Below are 25320 nucleotides of genomic sequence, written 5' to 3' on the forward strand. Positions count from 1 at the left end.
CACCGGCACTTAAATTGCCTTTAATCATGGGTTTCTTTGGTCTGTATGAGCAGATCAACAGCTGGCCCTAACTTCATGTTATTTGACTGAAATTCTTTCCTGGCGGGGCTCGAGAAAGCATGGACATACTACTGAGCAGTCTGTTCATGCTATCAGCGTATGACCCATATCAGCTACCAAGGAGCCTGTCGTGGTTTCTTCTGCCCTCTCCGGTTATAGGTTGTGTCAGTTTCTATAAACCTCTATGGCAGGGGTCGGGAATCTATGGCTCGCAAGCCAGATGTGGCTCTTTTGATGGCTGCATCTGGCTCGCAGACAAATCTTTAATAAAAATAATAGTAACGTTTAAAAATATAAAACATTCTCATGTATTACAATCCATTCATTTCCTACCGCTCATGTTCATGGTTGTGAGAGGCTGGAGCCAATCACAGCTGTCCTCTGGGACAACACCAAATTTTTATTGGATAATGCGTAACATACATGGGTCGTTGTATGACTCTCACAGAATTACATTTTAAAATATGTGGCGTTCGTGGCTCTCTCGGCCAAAAAGCTTCCTGGCCCCTGCTGTATGGCAAGCAAGTTGATAGACATTTCTGGCCTAGCAGGAACCACTTTAACCATTAGACATTACTGAAATTAACTATTTAGAAGATACTGATTTCAACCTTGATGTAATATTTTTAAATTTACAGCAGATGGTGACTTGAGGACTTTACAGACTGTCACATCATCCTCCAGGGATCCCCCAGTTCCCACCAGAACATGTCAGAATGCTCACATGGCCCCTTCATTGGTTAACCTGCACAAATGAATGCATTGTGTTTTTCTTGGCTCATCGGTGGATGCTTCTGCCGGGTGGTCATGGTTCCGGTTTCTGTCCTAACGTGGTCTTTGGTTTTCCTCACAGAAATATGACCCAGATCTTTTCCGAATGGCCCTGCCATGTCTCAGTGCTATCGCAGGCGCCTTGCCACCAGATTATTTAGATACCAGAATCTCAACCACATTGGAGAAACAGATCTCAGTGGATGCAGACGGCAACTTTGATCCCAAGCCTATCAACACCATGAAGTGAGTCCTGACTCATCTCTGAGCGGGTTTCCTACATTGCCCAGTGGCCAGTGTTTCTCTCTCAGAAGGTAGTAAGAAATGTAAGAGTCTCTTCCTCCCTCCTGCCAACACTGTCCATCCTCTCTCTTGACCCTGCAAGTCACATCAGGTACTAGAGTTTGTCCTCAATTCCTGAAGGGTTAATCCATCCATATCTGATTACATGCTGTGTTCACATATTCAGGGCTTTTGTTTTAGAGGGTGGAGTTGGTTTATTTATTATAAGAGGTGGATGCTCTCCATAAATGAATGTCATCAGAGGCATTGCAAGAACCACCCTGACAAATGAGGCAATTAATCTATTAATGAGTTTTTTGACAAAATTTTTACTCTTTGTGAATTAGGCCTGTAAGTTCTAATAGCATCGTATTTCAAAACAACTCCATAAATAACACTCGGCTGAGGCCCGACCAGGCCTCAGGGTGTGATGGCAGAACAGCGCAGGGTCCTGACTTGAGGGACTGGACTGCTCCTTGCCAGACCAGGGGCAGCTGAGGCTTTAGAATAGCCTAGAATTCTGCCTCTGGTTCTCCAGCATCTCTCACTGGCAATGATTGGGCCATGGATGAAACGCAGGCTCCTTTTTGGTTGGTAGTGATTCTGCCCCAGTGATGACTGTGTGTCGTCAGGCATTTCCAGGTGCATTTTAAACAAAGTGCTTCAAAATGGCTTTGGAATGAGCAGGGAAAGTAAGCCCCTACATGAACCTCTCGGACTTGTTTGTGGCAATAGTTCTCAATATAAGCTGTAGTCTGAGTCCTTCACTGGGGCTGTCAGCTTTGATAACGTATAAAATTCATCTTTGTGAAAATAAGTACACAGCCCATCACTCAGAGCCTTGAGCTGAATAGGGTGGGAAAGAAAATTGAGCCTGCTATAAGGAGGTAAAGGTCACAGTAAAACATCAAGGCAGTGCCAAAGAGAAGGCAGGGGTTGACTTTGGACACCTTCACCTTATGAAAATATTGGTGTGCTGAAAGATGACAAATGGTGAAATAATGAGGCAATGCTATACTCTAGCAAGTGTATGCTGATGGTGAGTGATTCCATATTAATTTGAGAGTTCTGATTTCTTCCCATGTACCTTGACACCAGTATGGTTAAGTGATATGAGTAATGGAGACTAACTGGTTAACCTGAGCAGGGCCTTATTGTAAGGAGAAGGGATCATTATCAAAACTTATTGGAAGGCTGACTAACTCAGGACAGAAACTAGGACAAATGGACGATCTTCAGGTGTCCCTATTGACTGAATCGCCTTGAAGAGTTTGCTGCCCTCATCTCACCTGAGTCAAGTGTCAAATTCCCAGAAAAATGAGTCTGAATGGTCTGCTCAGAAGCCCATTCTCAGATGGTTCACATAAGACTGTGTGCAATGCAATATTCCTTCAAGGAAGAGGGAGGTGCTACAACCAACAGAAGGGACAAAAGCTGCTACACTAACAGGAACAACAGGTGTGCACTATACTGCCAAAATTCTAGTATTTAAATATGAGTTACTGAACCCAAAAGGTGGACAACCACTATTTTTTTTTTATTCATTTTAGAGAGGAGAGGGAGAGACAGAGAGGAGAGACAGAGATAGAGAGGGGGGGGGGGAGCTGGAAGCATCAACTCCCATATGTGCCTTGACCAGGCAAGCCCAGGGTTTCGAACTGGCGACCTCAGCATTTCCAGGTCGACACTTTATCCACTGCGCCACCACAGGTCAGGCCAACCACTATTTTTTAAACACGTGGTCCTCTACCATTCCTGCCATTCCCAGATTGCAGCCACGAGATGACCGGTCAGTGTATTTGGATGAAGGGATTCTCACTGTGTAACCTAGACAGGTCTGGCCCAGGGGTCAGAGTGGTTCTTCAGTACCCAAGAGAGCCCACAGTAGCTGGAGGGAGGTCACCTATACAGCAGAGCCTCCTGCTGAGAGGTCTTCTGATTAGACCTGGGTGTGTCTGTGACCCAAAGGTAAATGTCACGCCTTCAGCTCAGGAAGTTCCCTGTGTCTGGTGTCCAGCTTCAGCATTGGGTTAGCTGATTGATCAGATCAATCAACTTGGTGGCTGATTGTTGGTTCTGGCCATCTTTTCAGCACATCTGGCTAAGGAGCTTGAGGAGGTTGTAATTTGTTTTGCTTTGTTTTTCTTCTCATTTCAGTTTCTCCTTACCTGAAAAATTGGAGTATATTGTCACCAAATATGCTGAGCATTCACATGATAAATGGGCCTGTGACAAGGTAAGGATTATCCTCCATCTGACAATTGTCAGGGGAAAAGAGCCGTCCAAGAACATTAAAAGATCCAATTCTGGAAATCTGCCTGATTTGTCTAAGTGACAGACTGGTCGTGCCGAGAGCATTCATTGTTTCTGACCAGAAAATTCCCAGGGTTGGTGGAGGTTGAAGAAATAGATGGCAGCAGCTGGAGGGGCTGCTTTTTGTATTTCTCAAAAAAAAATGATTGATTCTGTGAGTGTTCACTTCTTTCTCAACATTGCATTTCCTGGAGTTCGCACCAAGTACTTGCTTGCGTGTGTTTGACATAAATGCTTAAAGCAGGATGAAAGCTTCTATTACATTTTCTCTTCTTTTTTTCTTTTTGGAAAAGGGGAAATGAAGTTGAAAGACTTACTCTTGCATTTTGCCGTGAACTTAGACTTATTCTAGGGAAGGCAGACACACATCTTCCTAAGGCAGCGATATAAGTCCCAGACACTCCCTTATTAATAAGCCTGTCCATCTGCTGTTTAAAATTCCTCACCACACGAGGTCAGCCTGCTTAATAAGTTTAATTGCTCTGTCGGCCCTTTCACGCTGGCAGGCAGAGGGGGAGGAATGTGCCAAAGACAGCCAGGACTTCCACGGGCACCCAGCGAAGGATCGGGACGTCGCTCAGCTGCAGCTGCAGCAGGGACAGCGAGCCAGGTGCACAGCGAGGCCGCAGAACCCACCTCCATGCAGAGCGCCCTGGAGAGGGGATGCCTGGCTCCCCGGCTCAGCCTCTGCATTGGTCTGTGCTCAGCTCTTAGTCTTTCCTGGTCCCTATTGTGAACCAATGATCACAGCAATCACTGTCACTGTGGAACAGGCTAATACCTCACAATTTGAGAGCAGGGGTTGACAGAACTGTTCTGTAAAGAACCAAATCGCAAATCGTAGATATGTTAGGCTCTGGGGCCAGACAGTCTCCATTGCAACTACTCCCCTCTGCCGTTATAAAACAAAAGCAGCCACAGACAATGCATAAACAAAACTGCATGCCTATGTTCAATAAAACTGTATGTATAAAACAGATGGTTGGCCAGATTTGGCCCAAGCGCTGTAGCTGGCTGACCCTTGCTCAAGAGCATCTGTAGTTTCTCAGCACCTGTTACATATGCCATATGGCCAGTCTCTGAAACAGGGAAAAGTAACACCCCATTAATCCATAGCAATGTCTAGTCCATCACTAAGCCAGGTGGATTTTACCTCCTCAGTCTCTCTTGAATTCCATCGTTCTCTCTAAGCCCACCCCATGACTTTAGTCCAAGCTGCCGTCACCTGCTGCCCGGATGGTCGTGATAACCTCCTCACTGGTCTGCCGCAGCCATTCCCTCCAGTCTGTTCTTCACGCCGCAGGCACCTCGTAGCTTCAGTGTGCAGATTTGGTCATATTCTACTGTTCTCTATTATAGCCCCTTCTCCTTATTAAAACTCTGTAGTATCTTCTATCTATGTTTAATATAAAGGTCAAAATCTTTAATATAGCCTGATACACACACACTGCCTAATCTGGCTTCCACTGCCATCTGTAGCCTCATCTCTCTCCTCACTCTCTGCCCTCCAGCCATATCCCCTTCTTTTCACTCCCTCCACCCCATCTCTCTCTCTCTCTCTCTCTCTCTCTCTCTCTCTCTCACACACACACACACACACACACGCACACGCACACGCACACGCACGCACTCTACGTGTGCCTGAAACCCTCCTCTGTCTGAGCCAGGTGTCTGTTGGCACTCACACATGTGCACACACCATTCATTAACTCATCCTTCAAATATCGCCCAAGTGTGAATTCCTGGGATGCCCCTTTGCCGGGTTTCTCAGATACAGGCCCTCTTAGCACCTTGCTCTTTTCCATCATAGTATTTTTATAGCAGTGTCACATAGTGATGTTTACAACAGTTATACATTATACCAGTTACCAACCAGACATTTACTGGGTGATATTTGATCTTTCTCTCACTTCCACTAGACTGTAAGAGTCATGTTTTCAAGAAAACATGTTTGCTCACCGTTGCCAGGTGGGCATCAATTAACTAACAAGAAAAAGGATATTTTCCCCGTCCTCAAGAACCCTGCAGTCTTACAGAGACCAGACTGGTGATTGCTGGGAGGTGAGAGGAGGGGTGTTAAGGGACTACATGAAAGAGGTGAAGGGATTAAGTAGTACAAATTGGTATTCACAAAATAGTAACAGGGATGTAAAGTACAGCAAAGGAAATAGTGTCAATAATACTACAATATCTATGTATGAGGCCAGCTGGGTACTGGAAATATCAGAGGGAACACTTTGTAAAATATATGACTGTCTAACCACTATGCTGTATACCCAAAACTAATACAAAATAATATTGAATGTAAACTGTGCCTTACTAGGCGGTGGCGCAGTGGATAGAGCATCAGACTGGGATGCAGAGGACCCAGGTTCGAGACCCTGAGGTCACCAGCTTGAGTGTGGGCTCATCTGGTTTGACCAAAGCTCACCAGCTTGAGCCCAAGGTTGCTGGCTCAAGCAAGGGGTCACTCACTCTGCTGTAGCCCCCGGTCAAGGCACATATGAGAAAGCAATCAATGAACAACTAAGGTGTCGCAACAAAAAACTAATAATTGATGCTTCTCATCTCTCTCCCTTCCTGTCTGTCTGTCCTTATCTGTTTCTCTCTCTGACTCTCTCTGTCTCTGTCACACACACAAAAAAGAAAGGAAACTGTAATTGAAAAATTCAAGAAATAATAATTTAAAACAAAAGAACCCTACCATCTTGTGGTAGAAACAGAATAAACCAGCCATAGTGATACAGGCTGTTCATTGCTGTGATGGGCATCAGCACAGGGTTTGAGCGCATAGGAGTTCCTAATCTAATAGTGGGAGTCTGAGGACACTTCTTTGAGCTGGTGACATCTACAGTTCATGGTAAAGGATGATAGTTGTTCAGGCATAGGGAAGCAAGTGTAATGTAAGCCAGTGGTCCCCAACCCCCAGGCCATGGACCAGTACTGGTCCATGGGCCATTTGGTACTGGTCCGCAGAGAAAGAATAAATAACTTACATTATTTCCATTTTATTTATATTCAAGTCTGAACAATGTTTTATTTTTTAAAAATGACCAGATTCCCTCTGTTACATCCGTCTAAGACTCACTCTTGATGCTTGTCTTGGTCACGTGATACATTTATCCGTCCCACCCTAAAGGCCTGTCCGTGAAAATATTTTCTGACATTAAACCGGTCCGTGGCCCAAAACAGGTTGGGGACCACTGATGTAAGCCATGGTAGCAGCAGGTGCAGATCCAGAGACACAAGGCAGAGTGGATGGTGTTAGGGAGCAGAGTTCAGTTTGGGGGCACTGGGGAGTAGGGCTGGGTGGAGTGGTGAGATGAGTCCAGAGAGGTCAGCGAGGTCTTCAGTACAGCTTAAGAGGCCACCGAGAATTTGCATTTTACTGTGATGGCAGCTGGGTGTCAGATTTTAAAGCAATAGCATGCCCCAATCAGGGTGATTTTATCAATATCATGGGGCAGTGGTATAGAATCAGGGGTCAGAGAGAGGTAGCGAGAATGGAGGCAGGAGGAGACTGAATAGGAAGCTGTTACAATAATCCTGGTGAGAGCTGGTGGTGCCTGAACTGGCAGGGAAGTGGGAGGCGGCCCCCAAGTGAGAAGGTACAGAGGAGAAGGGATTGTCAAGGAAGATTCCCACGTTTCTGGCTCAGAAAGTAAGTGTGATAAACTGGTGCTGTTCATTGAGGTAGGGGGAGCCCAAGAGGAGGAGCCGCATAGAGAGGTAAATTCCACATTCTGTGTCAGACGTGCTAAGAGGTACCTGTGGAAACAGCCAAGTGGAACTTAAAGAGGTTTAGGGAACTAGGAGAGAGAGCGGGGCTAGACACACTGATTTGAGATTGGTCCTCTTCTGGACTGTGGGCTTAGATTAGATCACTCTGGGAGAGTGTGTCTCATGAGATGGGACAAAAACTTGACAAACATACACATCAACAAGTGGGCAGTGACAGAGACTGAGACAAAGCCAGGGGTCTTTAAACTGAGGTTATAGAGCCCTGGCCGGTTGGCTCAGCGGTAGAGCGTCGGCCTGGCGTGCGGGGGACCCGGGTTCGATTCCTGGCCAGGGCACACAGGAGAAGCGCCCATTTGCTTCTCCACCCCCACCCCCCTCCTTCCTCTCTGTCTCTCTCTTCCCCTCCCGCAGCCAAGGCTCCATTGGAGCAAAGATGGCCCAGGCACTGGGGATGGCTCCTTGGCCTCTGCCCCAGGCGCTAGAGTGGCTCTGGTCGCGGCAGAGCGACGGCCCCGGAGGGGCAGAGCATCGCCCCCTGGTGGGCAGAGCATCGCCCCTGGTGGGCGTGCTGGGTGGATCCCGGTCGGGCGCATGCGGGAGTCTGTCGGACTGTCTCTCCCCGTTTCCAGCTTCAGAAAAAAATAAAATAAAATAAAAAAACTGAGGTTATAGAAACCAGGGACTCTTAATTATGTCTCTATCCACAATGCCTAGGGCGGTAGTAGACATTCAAGCAATGTTTGCTGAGTGACTCCTGAAATTCTTCAACTCCTGTGACTCTACGACATCTGCATTGCTACAGCTGTGCTGTGGGGTTGATGGGCAAGGAGTGCAGTGCTCAGGGTCCCGTCCTCCCGTGCCTTTAGCCTTGACTTCTGTCCTTGCCTGGGAACATGACACGCTGACCGAGAGGCCTTGTTCTCAGGTCTTTTGAAACGTCCTTCAGTCCATAGTGAGCCTGATGTACAAGTGAGTAAATGGAGGGGACAGCAACTAAAACAAGAAGAAATGAAGGAGCAGAGTTCACAATTCAGGGGCAGAGCGCCTGGCAGCCTTAATGGTCTGTTAGACACGTTGAAGGGGGGTTTCCAAGCTCCGTCACATCCCATTATTCCATTTGTTCAGTGAAAACAGAAGCTGGGATCTGGGTCACATAGCGGGCTCTTTGGGTGCCAGGGATATTTTAACTGAGACCATTTCTACAGAGTCAGAATGGATGGAAATATGGGATTTCCTTGGACGAAAATGTGAAGACCCACCCATTGATAAGGCCTTTCAAGACATTAACGGAGAAGGTAAGGAGCAGCCCTGCTGGTTGTCCTACCTTGTGAATTATATCAGATTGTCAGAGGAGTTCAGCGCACATTCACCCTCCAGGTCCTTAGAGATTTTTAAGAACTCAGTAGACTCCCCAGGAGCTCACCGTGGGGCACCAGCCCCAGGATGGGACATTTCCAAGAGCCCAGCCTCACGGTCCATTCTTGGACTCTAAAAGCCCTTTAGATTAAGAAGCACAGGTCAGCACTCAGAGGCTGGGCCCAAGTGCATTTGTAGTTCACTAGCAAGTGGACTAGGAAGGGCTTTTGTTAGATTGTTGAGGTGGGGAGTAGAGTCAATTGCTGGAGAAAATTCAAAGAGAAATGAGTCCCAATCGTGGAAAATAAAGGGAAGAGAAGAGAGTCCCCAAGGAAATATGGACAGGGCTCTTGGGTTTTCCTAATTAAGGAATGGGGTTCAGCCCCACTCTGAGTCCCTATCTTGCGATCAGTAAGAATGCTTTGTAAGCTTTAGGCCTCGTGTCACGTGTAAAGGGTGACATGTGTGTCTTGATGTGCGTATTGACCATCCATAAAATTGTGCATAGCTCTAAAGAGAATTCTAAGTCTAAGATGTTCTCTTTCCCAAGCTCAAAGGAGAGCATTTTGGTGAGTCCCCTTTTAAATAGCTACTAGAAAAAGAGAAGTCACTATCTGTTCTTGCTCCTCTTTATCCACACACTGGGGGTAATGTCTGGTTCACTCCTCTGGAGGCGGGAGACTGTGGGGGCTTCTATTTAACAGCATCAGAAAGACTGGTTGTATGTTTCAAGTAGGATGCTGCAGAGGGGGTTCTGACCTAGTAGAGGAAGCAGGAACCAATAAGCACCCCATCCGTAGTGGGCTCCAACTTCTGCAGGGAGACAGGCCAGTCTGAGGGCTGGGGCATGCTCTGCAAAGCTCCTCTGCTCACACTTTCTTCCCAGGAAAAGGAAATTTATCGCTGGCCAGCCAGAGAGTCCCTGAAAACCATGCTGGCTGTGGGCTGGACGGTGGAGAGAGCCAAAGAAGGAGACACCCTGGTTCAACAGCGGGAAAACGAGAAGCTTCGAAGCACATCCCAGGCCAGCCAGGTACGATGGAGGCCCACGCGCGGCCAGTGGGAGGCTTGGGGAACCTGGGAAGGTGCTCTCGGGGGTTTCGGAAACCAGGACCTGGGGATCACTTGGGATACATCTTGGTAGCTGATGTCAGGATGCGGCCAGAAGAAGGAAAATAATGGCAACCCCAGTTCTCCGGTCTTTGCTTTCCTAGGGCAACAGCTACAGCCCCGCCCCCCTGGACCTCTCCAACGTGGCGCTCTCCAGAGAGCTCCAGGTCAGTACGGACACTTTCAGAACAGTATGGCTTGCTTTCTAAAACCCCTCAAGTGCAGAATATATCACCCTCCAGAGAGTTTTTTAGAATAAGAGTAAGAAAAAGGGAAAGAGTGCCTAGAAATATAAAAACTGAAAAGGGCAGTAGTGGGCAGGGGCCCCAGGGAAGGTCCTAGCAGAATTAAGGAAGCCCCTAAGAAGGGAAGGCTTTGTACTTCTGACAGGGACATCGTAACAAGTAATCAGCCAATAAAAGGAAGAACAGCCAGATTGCTGTATCAAAACCCAAAACAGAACTAAGAGCAGCTAAGAGCAGATCTGTGAAAAGACCTCTGGAAGAGGGGTGCCTCCCTGGTCCTGGTAGGTCCCCCCACCATAGGGATACTTTCATATCCTATAGCAGAGTCACTCCGTTCCCCAGTGATACAGACAAGCAGTCCTTGTAGGATTCAGGGACATACAACCAGGAGATGACATCAAGAACCTCCCGTTCCTCCCCTCCTGCACTCACGGGTGGTCATGACCAGCCCGGCCCGGGGCAGTTACCCCTTGCAGAGTCCACCAGACCAACCCTGTAGACTGTAGAGAAAGTTTCTTTTCAAAGTACACCATCCCAGGTCACTGTTTTATGAATCTTATAAAGATAAGTTCTATCTGAGAAATCTTATTTGCAGTAGTATTCCCCAAGACACGACTTTAGTTTGGTAAGCTAATGGCTTTCAGGGATTCTAGATTTTTCCTTTGTCCCCACTTCCCACTTCCTAACCTCAGGCCAGGGGTACGATACTAAGGTCCTGTGACCAAGGAAGTGTCCCCAGAAGGCACTTCCCACTGGGAATGTATATGTTTCTCTGAAATGCATCAAACTACCAGGATAACAAGTGACAAGGACAGGGCAGAACCCGGAATGGTTTTCTGTGTGTAGGGCAGGTGTGAAACTGACGAGGTGTGTAAGCACAGACTAATTAATGCTGGAAGACGCTCAGCAGCCTGCCATTAGCATCTGGTGGCGCTCCGTCGCCCAGGCTACCTGCAATTGCCTGGTGGACAGGAGCCCACTTTTCTCATTTCCTCTCTGACGGCCCTCTCCCCGGTGGGACACAGGGGATGGTGGAGGTCATAGCAGAGAACTACCACAACATCTGGGCCAAGAAGAAGAAGCTGGAGCTGGAGAGCAAAGGTAAGCCTGGCTCACAGTGTCCCCAGCAGGGGGGACTGGGGGCAGGTGTTTTTCTCCCGGAAGTGCAAAGAAAGACCCAAAGATGTTGTCCTCTCTCACTTTATTGCCCCCAGGAGGTGGCAGTCACCCTCTTTTGGTACCATATGACACCTTGACTGCCAAGGAAAAGTTTAGGGACCGAGAGAAGGCTCAGGACCTGTTTAAATTCCTCCAAGTGAATGGCATCGTGGTTTCCAGGTAAGGCATCTTCCCGGTGACGTTCCTGTGGCTGGGCAGGCTCCTGGGTGCGGGCTCTCCCTGTCCGGTATTTAATCACCTGCCTACAAAACAGATCAGAGCAAGGATAGCAGGTGAGTCTTTCGAAATAAGAACATTTTTATTTTGCCAGATAAAACCCTCTTTCCTGACATAAACCGGACCAGTCAATATTAATTTTTAAAACTGGTCATAGCACAATAGAAATGAACAAACACAACAGAAACGGGCTCATAGCTGAAGAGAGCAGACTAGCGGCAGTCAGAGGGGGGGATTGTGAGCCTGGGTGAGAAGGGAAGAGAGTAAGAAGTACACATCGGTGGTTACAGCCATGAGGATGTAAAGTACAGCACTGGAACTGTAGCCAATAATACTGTAATAACTATGTATGGGGCCAGGTGTGTACTGGGAATAATTGTGAAGAGCACGTTATAAAATATATGACTGTCTAACCACTGTGTTGTACACCAGAAACTAATACAAAGTAATATTAAATGTAAACTGTAATAGAAAAAAATGTTAATAAAAGCAAAAAAATCAGTTACAACAAGTAGTCATGACATATTATACATACATATCTTGAACATTTCATTTTAACTTAAAACATGTAATCTGTATTCATTCACAAATCTTGTGCTGTAGGCCAAGACCTTTCTTTGTATGGTGTCCATCGATTGGAGTTATAGACCACATCCATAATGCATCCTCGGAGCTTTGCAGCTGTGGCCTTTTTTATTTATTTATTTATTTATCTATCTATTTATTTATTTATTTATATTTATTCAGTGAGAAGAAGGGAGGCAGAAACAGACTCCCATATGTGCCCCAACAGGGATCCACTGGGCACGTCCACTAGGGGGCAATGGTCTGCCCTTCTGGGGCATTGCTCCGTTGCTCAGCAACCGACCTCTTCCTAGTGTTTGAGGCAGAGGCCATGGAACCATCCTCAATGCCTGGGGCCAACTCACTCCAATTGAGCCATGGCTGCAGGAGTGGGTGGGGAGGAGAGAGAGAGAGAGAGAGAGAGAGAGAGAAGCAAGAGAGGGAGGGGTAGAGAAGGAGATGGGTGCTTCTCCTGTGTGCCCTGACCAGGAATCGAACCTGGGATTTCACACACTGGGCCAATGCTCTGAGTCAACTGGCCAGGGCCAATTATGGCTTTTTTAAGAAAGCAGGAGAAGTCACATACAAAACAATGTAAGTGTAGTATTCTTCAACATGTTTTTTTGTTCAATTTCTTGCCCTGTATTTTTTATAGTTTTCTCGCCCGTGCCTACTTTAAAAACTACATATTTGGAAATTTGCAATGGCAGGTCTTTGCAAAATACACGCCTTGGTTCTCATAGAATCAATAGTTCTCTTGACACTTTCATTTTGTTGTTTATATGATATTTAATTATGTCACATTATAGCAATAATCAGCATAACTGACATAAACAGTCTCTGAACAAAGGAACTTATTCTCATGGAGATGTAGCTCCACTGGGGACATTGAATGAGTCACGAGTTCCTAAGATGTTTTATCTCAAACTTCCATTTGCCAGAATTCTCTAAGTGAATGTTTTCTCTAAGAACGATCTTGGCTACTTAAGTCTTAAAAGTTTTCTTGCTGGTCAAATGCTGGCGGTGGGCTGTGCCACACAAGGTCGTGCATGCTGAGTCCTTTGTAGAATGAAAAATAAGCTGGTGCTCCTGTTGTGAAATAGCCATTCCTCCTAAAAGAAATGTTTGCTGAACCAGCTGCTGTTTCTTTTAGTTTCCTACAGAATTTTTGCCACTGAATAGCAGAAACGCAAATAAAAATCTATACAAATATTTCTATTGCATCTCAAATAAAAAAATACCAAAAGTGTTTTTGCCATATTGTCGAGCGGGAAAGGTCAGGCAGTGGGAGAAAGCATCCTGGAAAGCTTTTGAGAAAGACTTCCATCATCATTTTAATCCTGTTCTTAACACCAGGATGAATGCATACTGTGACTTGCTCAAGGAAATGAAAAGTTCCTCTTTGCTGTAACTTAAAAGAAAATCAAGGAAATAAGAGAGAAAAGGAGGAAGATCCTTGAATTTAGCCAACATGTCCAAGTGGCCATTTGCCATGCGCCAGAGCCTGTGGCAGGCACTTAGGTGTACAGATGGGGAAGCAAGACCCATCACCAAGGAGAACTCCTCATTTCCTGCTGCCCACACCTCAGACCTGCTCTATCCTCAGCATCCCCATCACTCAGTGACAGCCCATTCTTCCTGGTGCTCAAGCCAAAAACCTTTCTTTTCTCTTTTTCTCCCAACCCACATCCAATCCTTCAGGAAACTCTGATGGTTCTACCTTTAAGATACCTAGAATCTGATCACTTCTCACCACCTCCAAGCTGTCACCATGATGGCTGAGAGAGCCTCCTACCTGGGCTCCTTGTTTCAACTTTGTCCCCACAGCCAACTTTAGACCTAGCAACTAGAGTAATTCTGTTACAGTGTAAGTCATATTATGTCATTCAAAGGATGGCACACAGGGCCCCAGTGATTTATTCCACTACCCACCCTAAACCCTCCTGATTGCCTGCTCACTTCCTTGCCATCCACACTGGCCTCTACCATGCTCCTTCTACTCAGCATGCATGCTTCTGCCACAGGACCTTTGCATCTCCTTGACAACCTCTTCACTATGCCTGAAAACTCTTTCCCTAGATGTTCATAGTTCATTCTCTCCCTTCCCTCAAACCTTTACTCTGATATCCTCCTCCCAATGACAGCAGCACTGATTGATTGTTCTGTTTAACACTATGATCTTTTCTCTCCCATCTCAGACACTCTTGGGCCTCTCCATCCTGCTTTAATTTTTTTTCACAAATTTATTAATTTTTTTAGCATACCATATAATTCATATCTTGTTATATATTGTTTGTGTCTGTCTAAACCTAGCATGTAAGTGCCATGAGGACAGAGACTCTTGCTTGCTTCTTTAATTAATCCCTAGCTCAGTATTTGTTGACTAAATGAAAAAGATCTTTCTGAAAAATCTTTTCAGACTTTATTGCAGTACAGGTTGTAGTTGCATGCTCAGAGAGGCAGGTTCCAAGTGCGGAGGAAAAGCACTAAAAAGAGTTGGGTTGCTGAGCCAGAACAACAGTTAACATTCGGAAAATAAAGTCAGTACAGGTAGGATTGCTGATACAGCAAAGTCACGGAGCTGTCTCTGTTGCTTCCTGGGGTTTGCCTGTCTCCAACCTAGAGGCATGAAGGACATGGACTTGGATGCCTCCTCCATGGAAAAGAGGTTTGCCTATAAATTTCTGAAGAAGATCCTGAAATATGTTGATTCTGCTCAAGAGTTTATAGCCCATTTGGGTAAGTATCATTGCAAAGTATCACAAACATGTATGCTTCTCATAATATCTCATCATGTCAAAGAGTTTGATTTTTTTTTATTATCAAGGAATGAGGCCTTCATACTGTGGCTGTTCGTGATTCATTTAGGCACACGGTTCTGGGAAGGGAACAGTGGAAGTTATCCGCCCCCCACCCCCACCCCGCCAACCCCTACTTTAAAAATATCAGTTTCATTCTTGGTTACTCTACTGGGTTTGATTGAACCATTTGTCATTTTTTGTATAACTTGTCCTATTTTACCTTTCCCCGTATATTGCCTTGAGACCGTGGATGTATGACTTACCCTCTCTGAAGCTCCTTTCTCATCAATAAGTGAAGGAAAGGAAAGAAAAAAACTTTAATTAAAAAAATAAATTGGAGAAAAGGGCAGTGGCAGTGATACAGCTTAGAATTGACACAAGAAATAACAAACCAGCCAAGCTGTAAAGTGCTTTGTGAAATATAAGATACTTTGTAAAATTAAATGTCCTTTTCATGGCCCTTAGAAGAGCTACTCTGTTTCTCAAATGCTGTGACTGTTTGGGTTTTGTTTTTACTTCTGGACAACTTGGTGTTACTTGTTTACTTGTGTCTTTGTAGAAGCCCTTGTCAGCAGTGGGAAAACTGAGAAGTCCCCCCATGACCAGGAGATCAAATTCTTTGCCAAAGTAAGTGACTCTCTGTACTTCACTAGGTTACTTTCTTCTTAGGATCTGTACAGTTTAGGGTACAAGTTAGGCTGACTTAACAAAGATATCCAAAACTTCAGTGGCTTCAGTGAGACAGGCATGTGTTTCTCTTCTGTGGAGTGTTCCCGAGACAGGCGGGTAATTCAGGGAAGCAGGTGGCCTCCTCTGCCCCATGCTGTCACGAGAGTCCCAGGTTCCCTGGTGCTCCACCATCTCCTAAGGTCTGATCAGTGTGGTCCACACGGGCTCACCGGCACCGCATCTGTGGGGAAGGGGGAGAGCAGAGGGGAGGAGGGCAAGCTGCTACTTTTCTTAAGTTCTATCCCAGTGGCCAGAACTTAGACACGTTAGCCTCATCTAGCTACAAGGGACACTGGATAATGCAATCTCTAGTTTGGTGACCTTGTGCCCAGCTAAAACACAGGGGTTTCTAGTTGCTAAGAGAGAGAAGGGGAAAATGAATCTGGAGCCACTGAGCAGCCTCTGCCATACAGTCCTACTCAGAGGACTAACTGCATGGTGGCCTCAGGGTGGCCACGCTCTGAGCCACAGTGACAGAGCGTGCAAGGCTGGTGTTGCTGGACTAGGCCTCAGATGTGCCCCTTGGATGCCAGGCCCAAGAAGTCACATCTCAGGGAGGTATCCCCCAGGACTCTCCCGAATATGTTAACTCAGGTCCGTACTCATATTTCTTGGGGCCGTTAGTTGGTGGCCCTATCTTTTCACATATCCCCAAGACCTCTGGTTTCAGGCACAGAGAGGAAAATGTGTTAGAAACTGAAAGTCACTGGGTAGTTTCCTAGAAATTCCACGACCGAAGTGCAGATATTTTTTGCTCACTGAAAACGAACTTTTCCAAAGGAACCAAAGGGAGAGCTTTCGCTGGCTTCCTTGCAGTTACTTTCTGCTGGGTCTCCTAGGTTCTCCTCCCACTGGTTGACCAGTACTTCACCAATCACCGCCTCTACTTCCTGTCGTCCCCTCTGAAGCCCCTGAGCAGCAGTGGCTACGCCTCCCATAAGGAGAAGGAAATGGTGGCCAGGTGAGTCTACAAAAGAAAGAAAAAGTCTGGGTGCTAACGTGACTTCTATAAAATTCCACATTCCTGGAGACTGGATGAGTCTTTTGAAGAAATGAATTATATATCCTGATGATTGGTAGCTTAGAGGTTTGGGCTATCACCTTGGTTTTGAAAGTAATTTTATTCCTACTTATCTATGTCTTATTATCTTGGCAGCCAGAAAAACTGCATTGCTTGGGGGTTCAGTAGGGTTGGGGAAAATTTTATATATCAGATCAACTTCTATCCTGAAATAACATTTAGAAAAAGGTTAAGGTTAATTTTTGAAGCTTAGAAAAACCAAACATGCAACATCGAGAAGAAACAGATTAACACTTTTCAATCCCATTCTTATTGGGCTTTTTAAGATTAAAATTTAAAACCATAATCAGATCTTACGAGTTCTGGTGTGGATGATCTGAGATTTGAAATCTAGAGCAAGATAAGTCAAGTTAAATTCCTAGTAGAGAAAACCCTTTTGTCAAAAGCCCAGCCCCTGCCCCCGCCCCCCGCCTCCCACCTTCACATTTCACTGGGCATAGCAAGCGGACTACTCCACAGAGGTCAGAGCAACAGGATGCTCCGTGAGCAGGCTAAGAAGTGGATTCCACCCTGCCTTAGGCCTCTCTGTGATTTATGAATGACAAGGCAGGGGCTAGAGTTCTAAATGGCAATGACTGACGGACTGTAATGAAAGCAGATCACCCACTCTTTCCCTGGTATCCATTGATGGTGAACAGTGTACATAATACTTAAAGAGGGCCCAGCTATTAGGTATCACCATCTTTGAGAAGATATTCAGTATTAGGATTTAGCTAGCATTTATTAAACACAACATGGCTAAGCAGTGAGCTTAATTTTTTATACATAAGAGGTATCGCCTACTCGTGTGTCATTATTACAATGTATTAAATTCTAAGAAGACTGTGTATTATGATCTCCACTTTGTGGGTGAGGAAACTGAGGTTTGGTCAAGTTGACCAATGTGCCTAAAGTGACCCAGAGAGTAAGTTAGGGCAAGAATGAAAGCCTAGTCCTCTCTATCCAGACCGAGTACCATTCTCCCTCACTCTAATTTCTTAATCTCATTTGTTAAGAAAGGAGGAACTTATGCTATCAAAATGAGGCACACTTGGAATCAGTTACTGGCCAATGATTTCCTATATGTTTTCAGGATGCGCCAGTGTATTTTGTACAAAGTTAGGGAATTGAGGGGCAAAGTGAGATATGTATTCAGATAATCCAACAGAGGGCAGGTGTGTCTGGCTTTTTATATATTTTTTTATTATTAATTCATGGAAATGTAACATTTGTTCAGCAAGGCGCCATTTGTCATGGCTGGAACACAACCTGGAGCTGTTCAGCCTTGCAAATAGCTTTCAGACCCATCCGTATGCCGCTGCCGCCAGGGACACAGCGTGTCTGCCCTGAATATGTTCACACCCCGGCACCTATTGTGTGTATCCTTCACCCGCCCCACCTGGTCTGCATGGGTGCTCGTCAGCAGTGCTTCCCAGACCTTTTCTCCTGAGCTCTCTTTAATTTATCACCTTCAGATTCCTCAGGGACTCTACCCCTTGGACTCTAGGCTGAGGACAGTGCTTATATGGAAATCATGGGACCCCTAAGGACACGAAGGAATCTGTAGAAATTTCAGGGCCTGGCTTTGGCATGCCTGAGAAAGCACATCTGACAGCAAGAGGGGCCATGTTTCAGTATTAAGATCAAACAACGGAACCATCTGCTTTAGTTGGAGAAATGTTATTTTGTATTTATACAGAGCATACGTTTATGCCACCAGAAACAAGTGAGTTTATCAGCCCTTCGTTCTCAAATCTGAGGGTGGTATGATTACTCTGTACTTACAGATGAGAAAACCAACACACTGAGCCATTAAGTGGCTGCCCGACAGCCCAGCCGTCAGAGCAGAGCCGCAGAACCCGCAGTCCTCTAGGCTCTAAACTCCCGCCAGATACATAGCTCCAAAAAAAAAAAAAAAAAAAAATAGAGAGAAAATAGCCGCAGTCCATATTTCATTTATACTTGCTGGCCACCAAATTTCTATTGACTTCTTCTGAGTTCTTAAGCTCTAGGCCAGGGGTTCTAACATATTTCCACTGCAAAAACAGATGAAAGGCCAGGAGGGGCTGTGGCTGTGAGCTCTGGGAGACAGCCCGGAAGGGCCCAGGGTATTCACTGAAAACCACTGAAAGGCGAGCAAATTTCCATCCCCACCAACACTTGGGATGTATTTTTTGCTCCATTTTAGCTGTCCTCTGAAAGAGTCCTGCCCAGTGTAGTCGTATAACCCATGACAAGCTATGAGTGAGAGAGTGGGAAGGACTTCAGCTCAGCTGAAGGACCTTGGAGTCCCAGGGCCTGAACCAAGTGTTTTTATTCAATCTTCCCTCTTCCTGTCCACTAGCAAGCACTACTTTCTGAAGGGGTCACCTGCTTCTTGTCTAGTTGTGCTAGGGGCGAGTAATGTCTGAGTTCTGGACTGCCCTCCCAAGAGCGTGGATAACAAAGGTCCTGTGATGGCCTCGTGCCTAGACAGGGTCCATCAGTAGCATGTTCAGAAACATTTATGGGCTCTTTTCTAATTACATAAGGCCCTCTGTTAGGCACCTCGGAAAGTTCAATAGTAAGGCACAGCTGGACTTCCAAGAGGTTCCACAGCAGAAAATATGGGCAGAAAGCATGGAGTAGGGGCAGAAGGCACAAGAGCATAGCACACAGGCTTTCCTGGACTCCGAGGACACAGCCGGGACAGCAACCCCATCGATGAATGGGAGATGACGAAGAAAAGCAATGTGGTACTTTTTGGCTCAACACAGAATTGTCCAAACCTGAGCCATTAACTTTCTCCCCAACCCCGTCTGCTTTGCCCGTCTCCCAGTGAAGGTCTCATACCCCAGTAAGTGCTGCTGTAACAATAGAAAAAAAAAAATGTTCCCTTCCAGAATTCTCTTTTATTCCTGAATGTCAATACGAATGAACATCTGAATACAGCAAGGGGTCATTTACAAGAACCGGCTCGCTGCAAAATACTCTTAACTGTTGCAGGATTGTTTTCTGTAAGGTTGGAGCAGCAGCAAGGTACCTTTCATGATTCTCTGACCAGCCTGCGAGAACCACATGTCTTCCCAGTGTGGTCCAGAGGACTGTCTGAGAAGAACTCAGTGTATCTTCCTAGAGCAACCTTCTAGTGCTCTGTTTTACAGCATGGGCGCCAGGGGAGGGACAGATTAATCCTTGAATCTCTGTGCCTCTCTGACTCACACTCTTCTCTGCTTCAGCCTGTTCTGCAAACTCGCTGCTCTTGTTCGGCACAGGATTTCCCTCTTTGGTGAGTGAAAAGAGGGATTGCTGAAGGCCGCGCCTCTCCCTCTAGTTACCCTGAACTCGCATTTTGCCTCTATTTGTGGCTTCCGCAGACATCCTGAGCCTGAGGACTAGGGTGTCATCTTAATTGGCCATAGAAAATTGGTCTGAAGTATGATAAATGACCTCCCTATCCCCTTAACAGCTCAGATTCTCCACACCAATGAATGTTTTCAGCTCTGCCTCCATCATACATCATAAAGCAGATGTCGGGGCCACAGATGAACGCATTGTCCCTGAACACAGGCCCAGCACTTGGTGCCAGTGGTTAATTATGCTGGGCTGTGCTTTGTGTGTATTGTGAAGATTATGTTTGAGAAATGGACTGAGTGGTTTGAGGAGTCACTGGATATTTTTTTGATTCTAGGGAGTGATTCTACCACAATGGTGAGCTGTCTTCACATCTTAGCTCAGACACTTGACACAAGGTAAGTCTGCCCAGTTCTACCCAGTAGTTTCTCAAGACACCCTCTCTAGCCCTCTCTAGCCCTATCTTCTCACATGGCTTGTCCTGATGAGAAGCTGTGCACCTTCTCTGCAGTTGCTGCAGGGAGAGGGGAGGCAGGGAAAGATGGCTCCCGCCCTGGCGTTAACACTCTTTGTCTCTCAGTTCATGTGACAATGAGCCACCACCTGGTGTGTGCTGAACACTGACCACTGAGCACTTGAGCCTTTTTGTCTTCTCTTACTGAGAAGTTCATCTTTCAGAAGATAAAATATATGATGTGGCAGAGCACCACTGTGTGCCTAGTTCTCCACAAATGAAGCGAGAGCTGCCTGACGGGGCAGGGCCTGAGCATCCTGGGGGCGGGGAGCCAGAGTCAGAACGGCCCAGGAAGGAAATGCGGGGAAATGTGGTGACCAAAGGGTCAGAGGCAGGGTTGGAGCCCAGGGCCTGAGGATCTGGTAGGAAAGATGGATGAAGGGGAAAGGAAGATTTAAAATAGATATATATTCTGGTAATATAAATACTTTTTATATTTATTGTGTGTTGACATGGTTTCAAGTGTCCCACTCTATATAATACCCTCTACACATTGCTATATTCTGATAATATAAATATTTTATCTTTTTTTTTTTTTTTTTTTTAGCAAGAGAGACAGAGATAGACAGACAGGAAGGGAGACAGATGAGAGGCATCAACTTGTAATTATGTCACTTTAGTTGTTTATTGATTGCTTTTCATATGTGCCTTGACCAGGGGGCTTCGGCCAAGCCAGTGATCCCCTTGCTCAAGCCAGTGACCTTGGGCTCAAGCCAGCGACCTTGGGCTTCAAGCCAGCCACCTTTGGGCTGAAGTTAGTGACCTTGGGCTTCAAGCCAGCGACCTTTGGGCTTAAGCCAACAACCATGGGGTCATGTCAATAATCCTATGTTCCAGTTGGAAACCCACGCTCAAGCCAGATGAGCCTGTGCTCAAGCCAGTAACCTCGGGGTTTTGAATCTGGGTCCTTAGTGTCCCAGGTCCATGCTCTATCCACTGCACCACCACCTTCTCAAGCTAAATATTATATCTTTGATGAGATTTAAAAGAGAGAGAGAGAGAGGGAGGGAGAGAGGCAGTGAAAGGAACTGACAGCTCTCTTTAGCACACATATGTAGGGCTCATGTCACAGTTAAGAGGAGGACATGCATCCCAAATGCAGAAGAGAGGCACCAACCTAAAAGATTGGCCAGAAGATGAAAATCCACTACAAACAACGTTTACAGCCCCCCCCCAAAGAAAAAAAATTAAGGGTAATTAAAGAGGATTTTCAGATTTTCAAGAGAAATAAACACATTGTAGAAATATTAGCACAGCTCAAAGTTTGCAGGATCAGAACAAAGCCTCTCAGGGGCCTGAAATTCCTGGAAATTGAGACAAGGGAACTTTTCTCCCAGAAACGTGGAATGCCTTGAGAGAAAGTCCATCCTTTTTTAAAACATGTAAGTCCATGTGTTTGGTCATCCTACCTGAGAAAACCCGTAACTAGAAAGTGAGGACGATGACAGATGATGGCTCAGGAATACTTACAGGACAGGAGAAACCCTCGCTGGCTTGACTCCCTAATTTTCATTTTTCTGGTTGGTTGGGTGATCATGAAAATGCTATAGTTAAAATAGCAACTAACCTTGTAGCAAGCCCGTATACTCCTGTGAATATGATGTAGAAATACAGAAAATATAGATGACTTGTAGGCTTTGTTTCAATTCTAAGTTTTATAAAATAGCTTTGAGGGCAAGCCTCAGATATCCATAACTAATCTTCATGCCTGCATGGTTTTGTCAGTGAGCTGACCAAGCTGTCTGTTTTATAAGGGGGTGACTGTCCTTTTCCCTTCCCCTTTTCCTTCTCCAAGTGAGGACATCCCTGCAGGCCAATAGAAATGTAAGTTCCTTTGTTCTCTCTAAGAGGTCCTGCATCGTGGGAGAGCTAATATTTCTCACTAGGCTTTATAAAAGTTGCTTATCACATGGTGAGCTGCAAGAAAAACTCCCCTCACCCTCCTTTTAATCAGATACCTGCAGAAGTATGTAGCCAGCTGCGACCTGAACAGCAGGTGGCAGTGTCAGTTTCATTCTAAATCATCCTCTATGTTCCCTGAGGAGTTGAATGCAAATTCCCTCAAACTGAGCACACCATCCAGTCTTCAGTCCCCTTGGGGACTGTGAGGTCCAGGTTTCTCCTGGACACCATACACCCCTCTTCATTTCTCCCCTTGGTAGGTGCCTGGAGTGTCAGATGTCTGCCCCGCTTGCACTGCAAGTCCCCAAGAAGAAGGGGGTTGGCCAAAGGTCCGGATTACGTTTCTGGTGTTGAACGTTGTTTGCTTGCAGGACTGTCATGAAGTCGGGCTCAGAGCTGGTGAAGGCGGGGTTGCGAGCATTCTTTGAAAACGCTGCGGAAGACTTAGAGAAGACTTCGGAAAACCTGAAGCACGGGAAGTTTACCCATTCCAGAACGCAGATTAAAGGCGTCTCTCAGAATATCAACTACACCACTGTGGCCCTGCTTCCCATCCTGACATCCATCTTTGAGCATGTCGCACAGCACCAGTTCGGAGTGGATTTACTCTGTGAGTCGACTGCTGAGTGTGTGGATGTACATGCACATGGCCACAGGCAGCACGTGTGTGGATCAGTCCAGTCGCTGAGGCTGACCTTGAGGAAGGAGGAGAGAGAGAATCATTCTGCACTTTTTTTCTTCTTAGATTTAACAATCAAGTAGTAGATTCTTGGAAGGGAAGAAATCCCTATGTTTGAGTAAATAATATTTCATCTTTTTTCACTATTATTCAGGACCAGAATTGTCCACCCTCTCGTTTAGATCCCAGCCTTTGTGTTCCTATTTAATTTGAACAGATTATTTGAGTAATCCAGCAGGAGGTATAGGATTGCTCCCAGGGTTTTTCAAATGCTGATTTTCTTGTTAAGATCCCTATTTTATTCATTGACTACCAGGAGCAAAGGAAAGCCACTAATATTTCCTTATTGAGCCTTCAGAAGACCATAGGCAGTTGGTTTTATTTCAGTTTGCATTTGGTACCACATACAGACCCCTCATGCAGATATTCTGCCACCAAGTTTTAGTTTCACACTTTAAATCAGCGGTTCTCAACCTGTGGGTCGCGACCCCAGCAGGGGTCGAACGACCAAAACACAGGGGTCGCCTAAAGCCTGTCGGGGTCGCGACCCACAGGTTGAAAACAGCTGCTTTAAATGTTGGCACATGATTTAACTTAATTTAACTGGTTGTCAATAGCTAAGGCTATATCCTCCATATCCCTGAACAACAGGAAATCAGTTATTTCCATGGGGTTGGGGGAACAGTGGGGAGAACATCTAAACTCATTATTTTATATCATGGAAATATCACACCTCCTTCTTAAAAAATAAAAATTTAAATTAGCTCTCATTGGGGTAAATTAGTCCCAGCATTGCTATGAGTTCTAGACATTAACAGTGACACGCAGCCTGCACATAAACTTTTTGAGTTTCTACATGGAACATGCCTTTCCCTTAGGAAACATGGCAAAATTCACAATCTGATTGAATTGCTTTTTGAAAAGCTTTCCTCGGAGAACTTGGGACAGGTGAACATGAGGAATTTTTCTCTATCTCTAAAGAGGTAGGGACAGTGTACATATCTTCCTAGGAAATGAACAAAAGGCTCATTCAAACTTCAGATTTCTTACATTCTTCCTTTCAATGCGAGAAAATGTTCATCTGTATAATATTTGACTACAGTTCTCCCTCTAGTGAGAAAAACAATCCCATTTGGAACGATTCATTGGTCAAATGCTTCTTTGTGATTCCCCCTACATAAGCCCCACGAAAAAACTGGGGTGGCTCCCTGGAGGTTGTTTTTCTGTCAATGTTTTCTCTCCCAGTTCAGCAGCTAGCGCCTGGGTAGCAGTGGTCTATGTGAGATGGGTGGGGAGAAGGAGGAGAGGGAGAGGAATGTCTCTTTGGCTCTTGCGCAATGCCAACACATTTTTTCTGTTGGTAGACCCTGTCTGTGTGCAGGAGGTGGAGAGCTGTGATTGACGCACAGTAATGACAGCTCTTGTTTTGTTGTTTTCAGTGGGTGATGTGCAGATTTCATGTTACCACATACTGTGCAGCCTCTACTCCCTTGGGACCGGAAAGAACATCTATGTTGAAAGGTAATTAGTGAACAGAAGAGGCTAACACATTCAGGCTCAGAAAAAAATGTTACTTAATAATACTATCTTGCCAATCCAGCAAAATCAAAATGCATCCCCTGACATGGGATGGTGACTTTGAGCCTAGGTTATGACATGTTTACAGCAATATTAAGAAGTATAGGCCCTGGCTGATGGCTCAGTGGATGGAGCATCAGCCCGGCATGCAGATGTCCTCGATTCAATTCCCAGTCAGGGCACACATGAGAAGTGACCATCTGCTTCTCTCCCCATCGCTCTCCTCTTTCTCTTCCTCTCCCTCTCCTCTTTCTCTCTCTCTTCCCTTCCCACAGCCAGTGGCTCAATTGATCTGAGCTTCAACCCCAGGTGCTGAGGATAGCTCGGTTGGTCTGAGCATTGGCCCCAGATGGGGGTTGCTGGGTGGATCCTGGTCAGGGTGCATGCAAGAGTCTGTCTTACCCTGGCTGGTTGGCTCAGCGGTAGAGTGTCGGCCTGGCATGCGGGAGTCCCGGGTTCGATTCCCAGCCAGGGCACACAGGAGAGGCCCCATCTGCTTCTCCACCCTTCCCCCTCTCCTTCCTCTCTGTCTCTCTTTTCCCCTCCCGCAGCCGAGGCTCCATTGGAGCAAAGATGGCCCGGGCACTGAGGATGCTCTGTGGCCTCTGCCTCAGGTGCTAGAATGGCTCTGGATTCAGCAGAGCAATGCCCCAGATGGGCAGAGCATCGCCCCCTGGTGGGCATGCCAGGTGGATCCCGGTCGGGTGCATGCGGGAGTCTGTCTGACTGCCTCCCCATTTCCAGCTTCGGAAAAATGAAAAAAAAAAAAAAGAGTCTGTCTTACTATCTCTCCTCCTCTCACTTGGGAAAAAAAAATGTAATGATGTTATTAAGATTTGTGACTTCCATGGAGATAGCTGGTAAATGTATGTGGCTGGAGGAGCAAT

The 25320-nt window shown here is 46.0% G+C and overlaps 1 protein-coding gene across 1 annotated transcript in view; it reads left to right on the forward strand.

Annotated features, from left to right (window-relative positions):
- Positions 1-25320, forward strand: part of RYR3 (ryanodine receptor 3) — a 626037-nt gene that overhangs the window by 505489 nt on the left and 95228 nt on the right. The window contains exons 51-64 of the mRNA XM_066277226.1: positions 914-1077; positions 3271-3349; positions 8373-8462; positions 9410-9556; positions 9738-9800; positions 10904-10979; positions 11093-11216; positions 14461-14576; positions 15198-15265; positions 16207-16328; positions 19646-19695; positions 20098-20158; positions 22548-22786; positions 24295-24376. Coding sequence (XP_066133323.1) covers positions 914-1077; positions 3271-3349; positions 8373-8462; positions 9410-9556; positions 9738-9800; positions 10904-10979; positions 11093-11216; positions 14461-14576; positions 15198-15265; positions 16207-16328; positions 19646-19695; positions 20098-20158; positions 22548-22786; positions 24295-24376 — 1481 coding nt within the window. The remainder of the gene's footprint in view (positions 1-913; positions 1078-3270; positions 3350-8372; positions 8463-9409; positions 9557-9737; positions 9801-10903; positions 10980-11092; positions 11217-14460; positions 14577-15197; positions 15266-16206; positions 16329-19645; positions 19696-20097; positions 20159-22547; positions 22787-24294; positions 24377-25320) is intronic.

This window comes from Saccopteryx bilineata, chromosome 4, assembly GCF_036850765.1.
Source record: "Saccopteryx bilineata isolate mSacBil1 chromosome 4, mSacBil1_pri_phased_curated, whole genome shotgun sequence".
NCBI lineage: Eukaryota > Metazoa > Chordata > Mammalia > Chiroptera > Emballonuridae > Saccopteryx > Saccopteryx bilineata.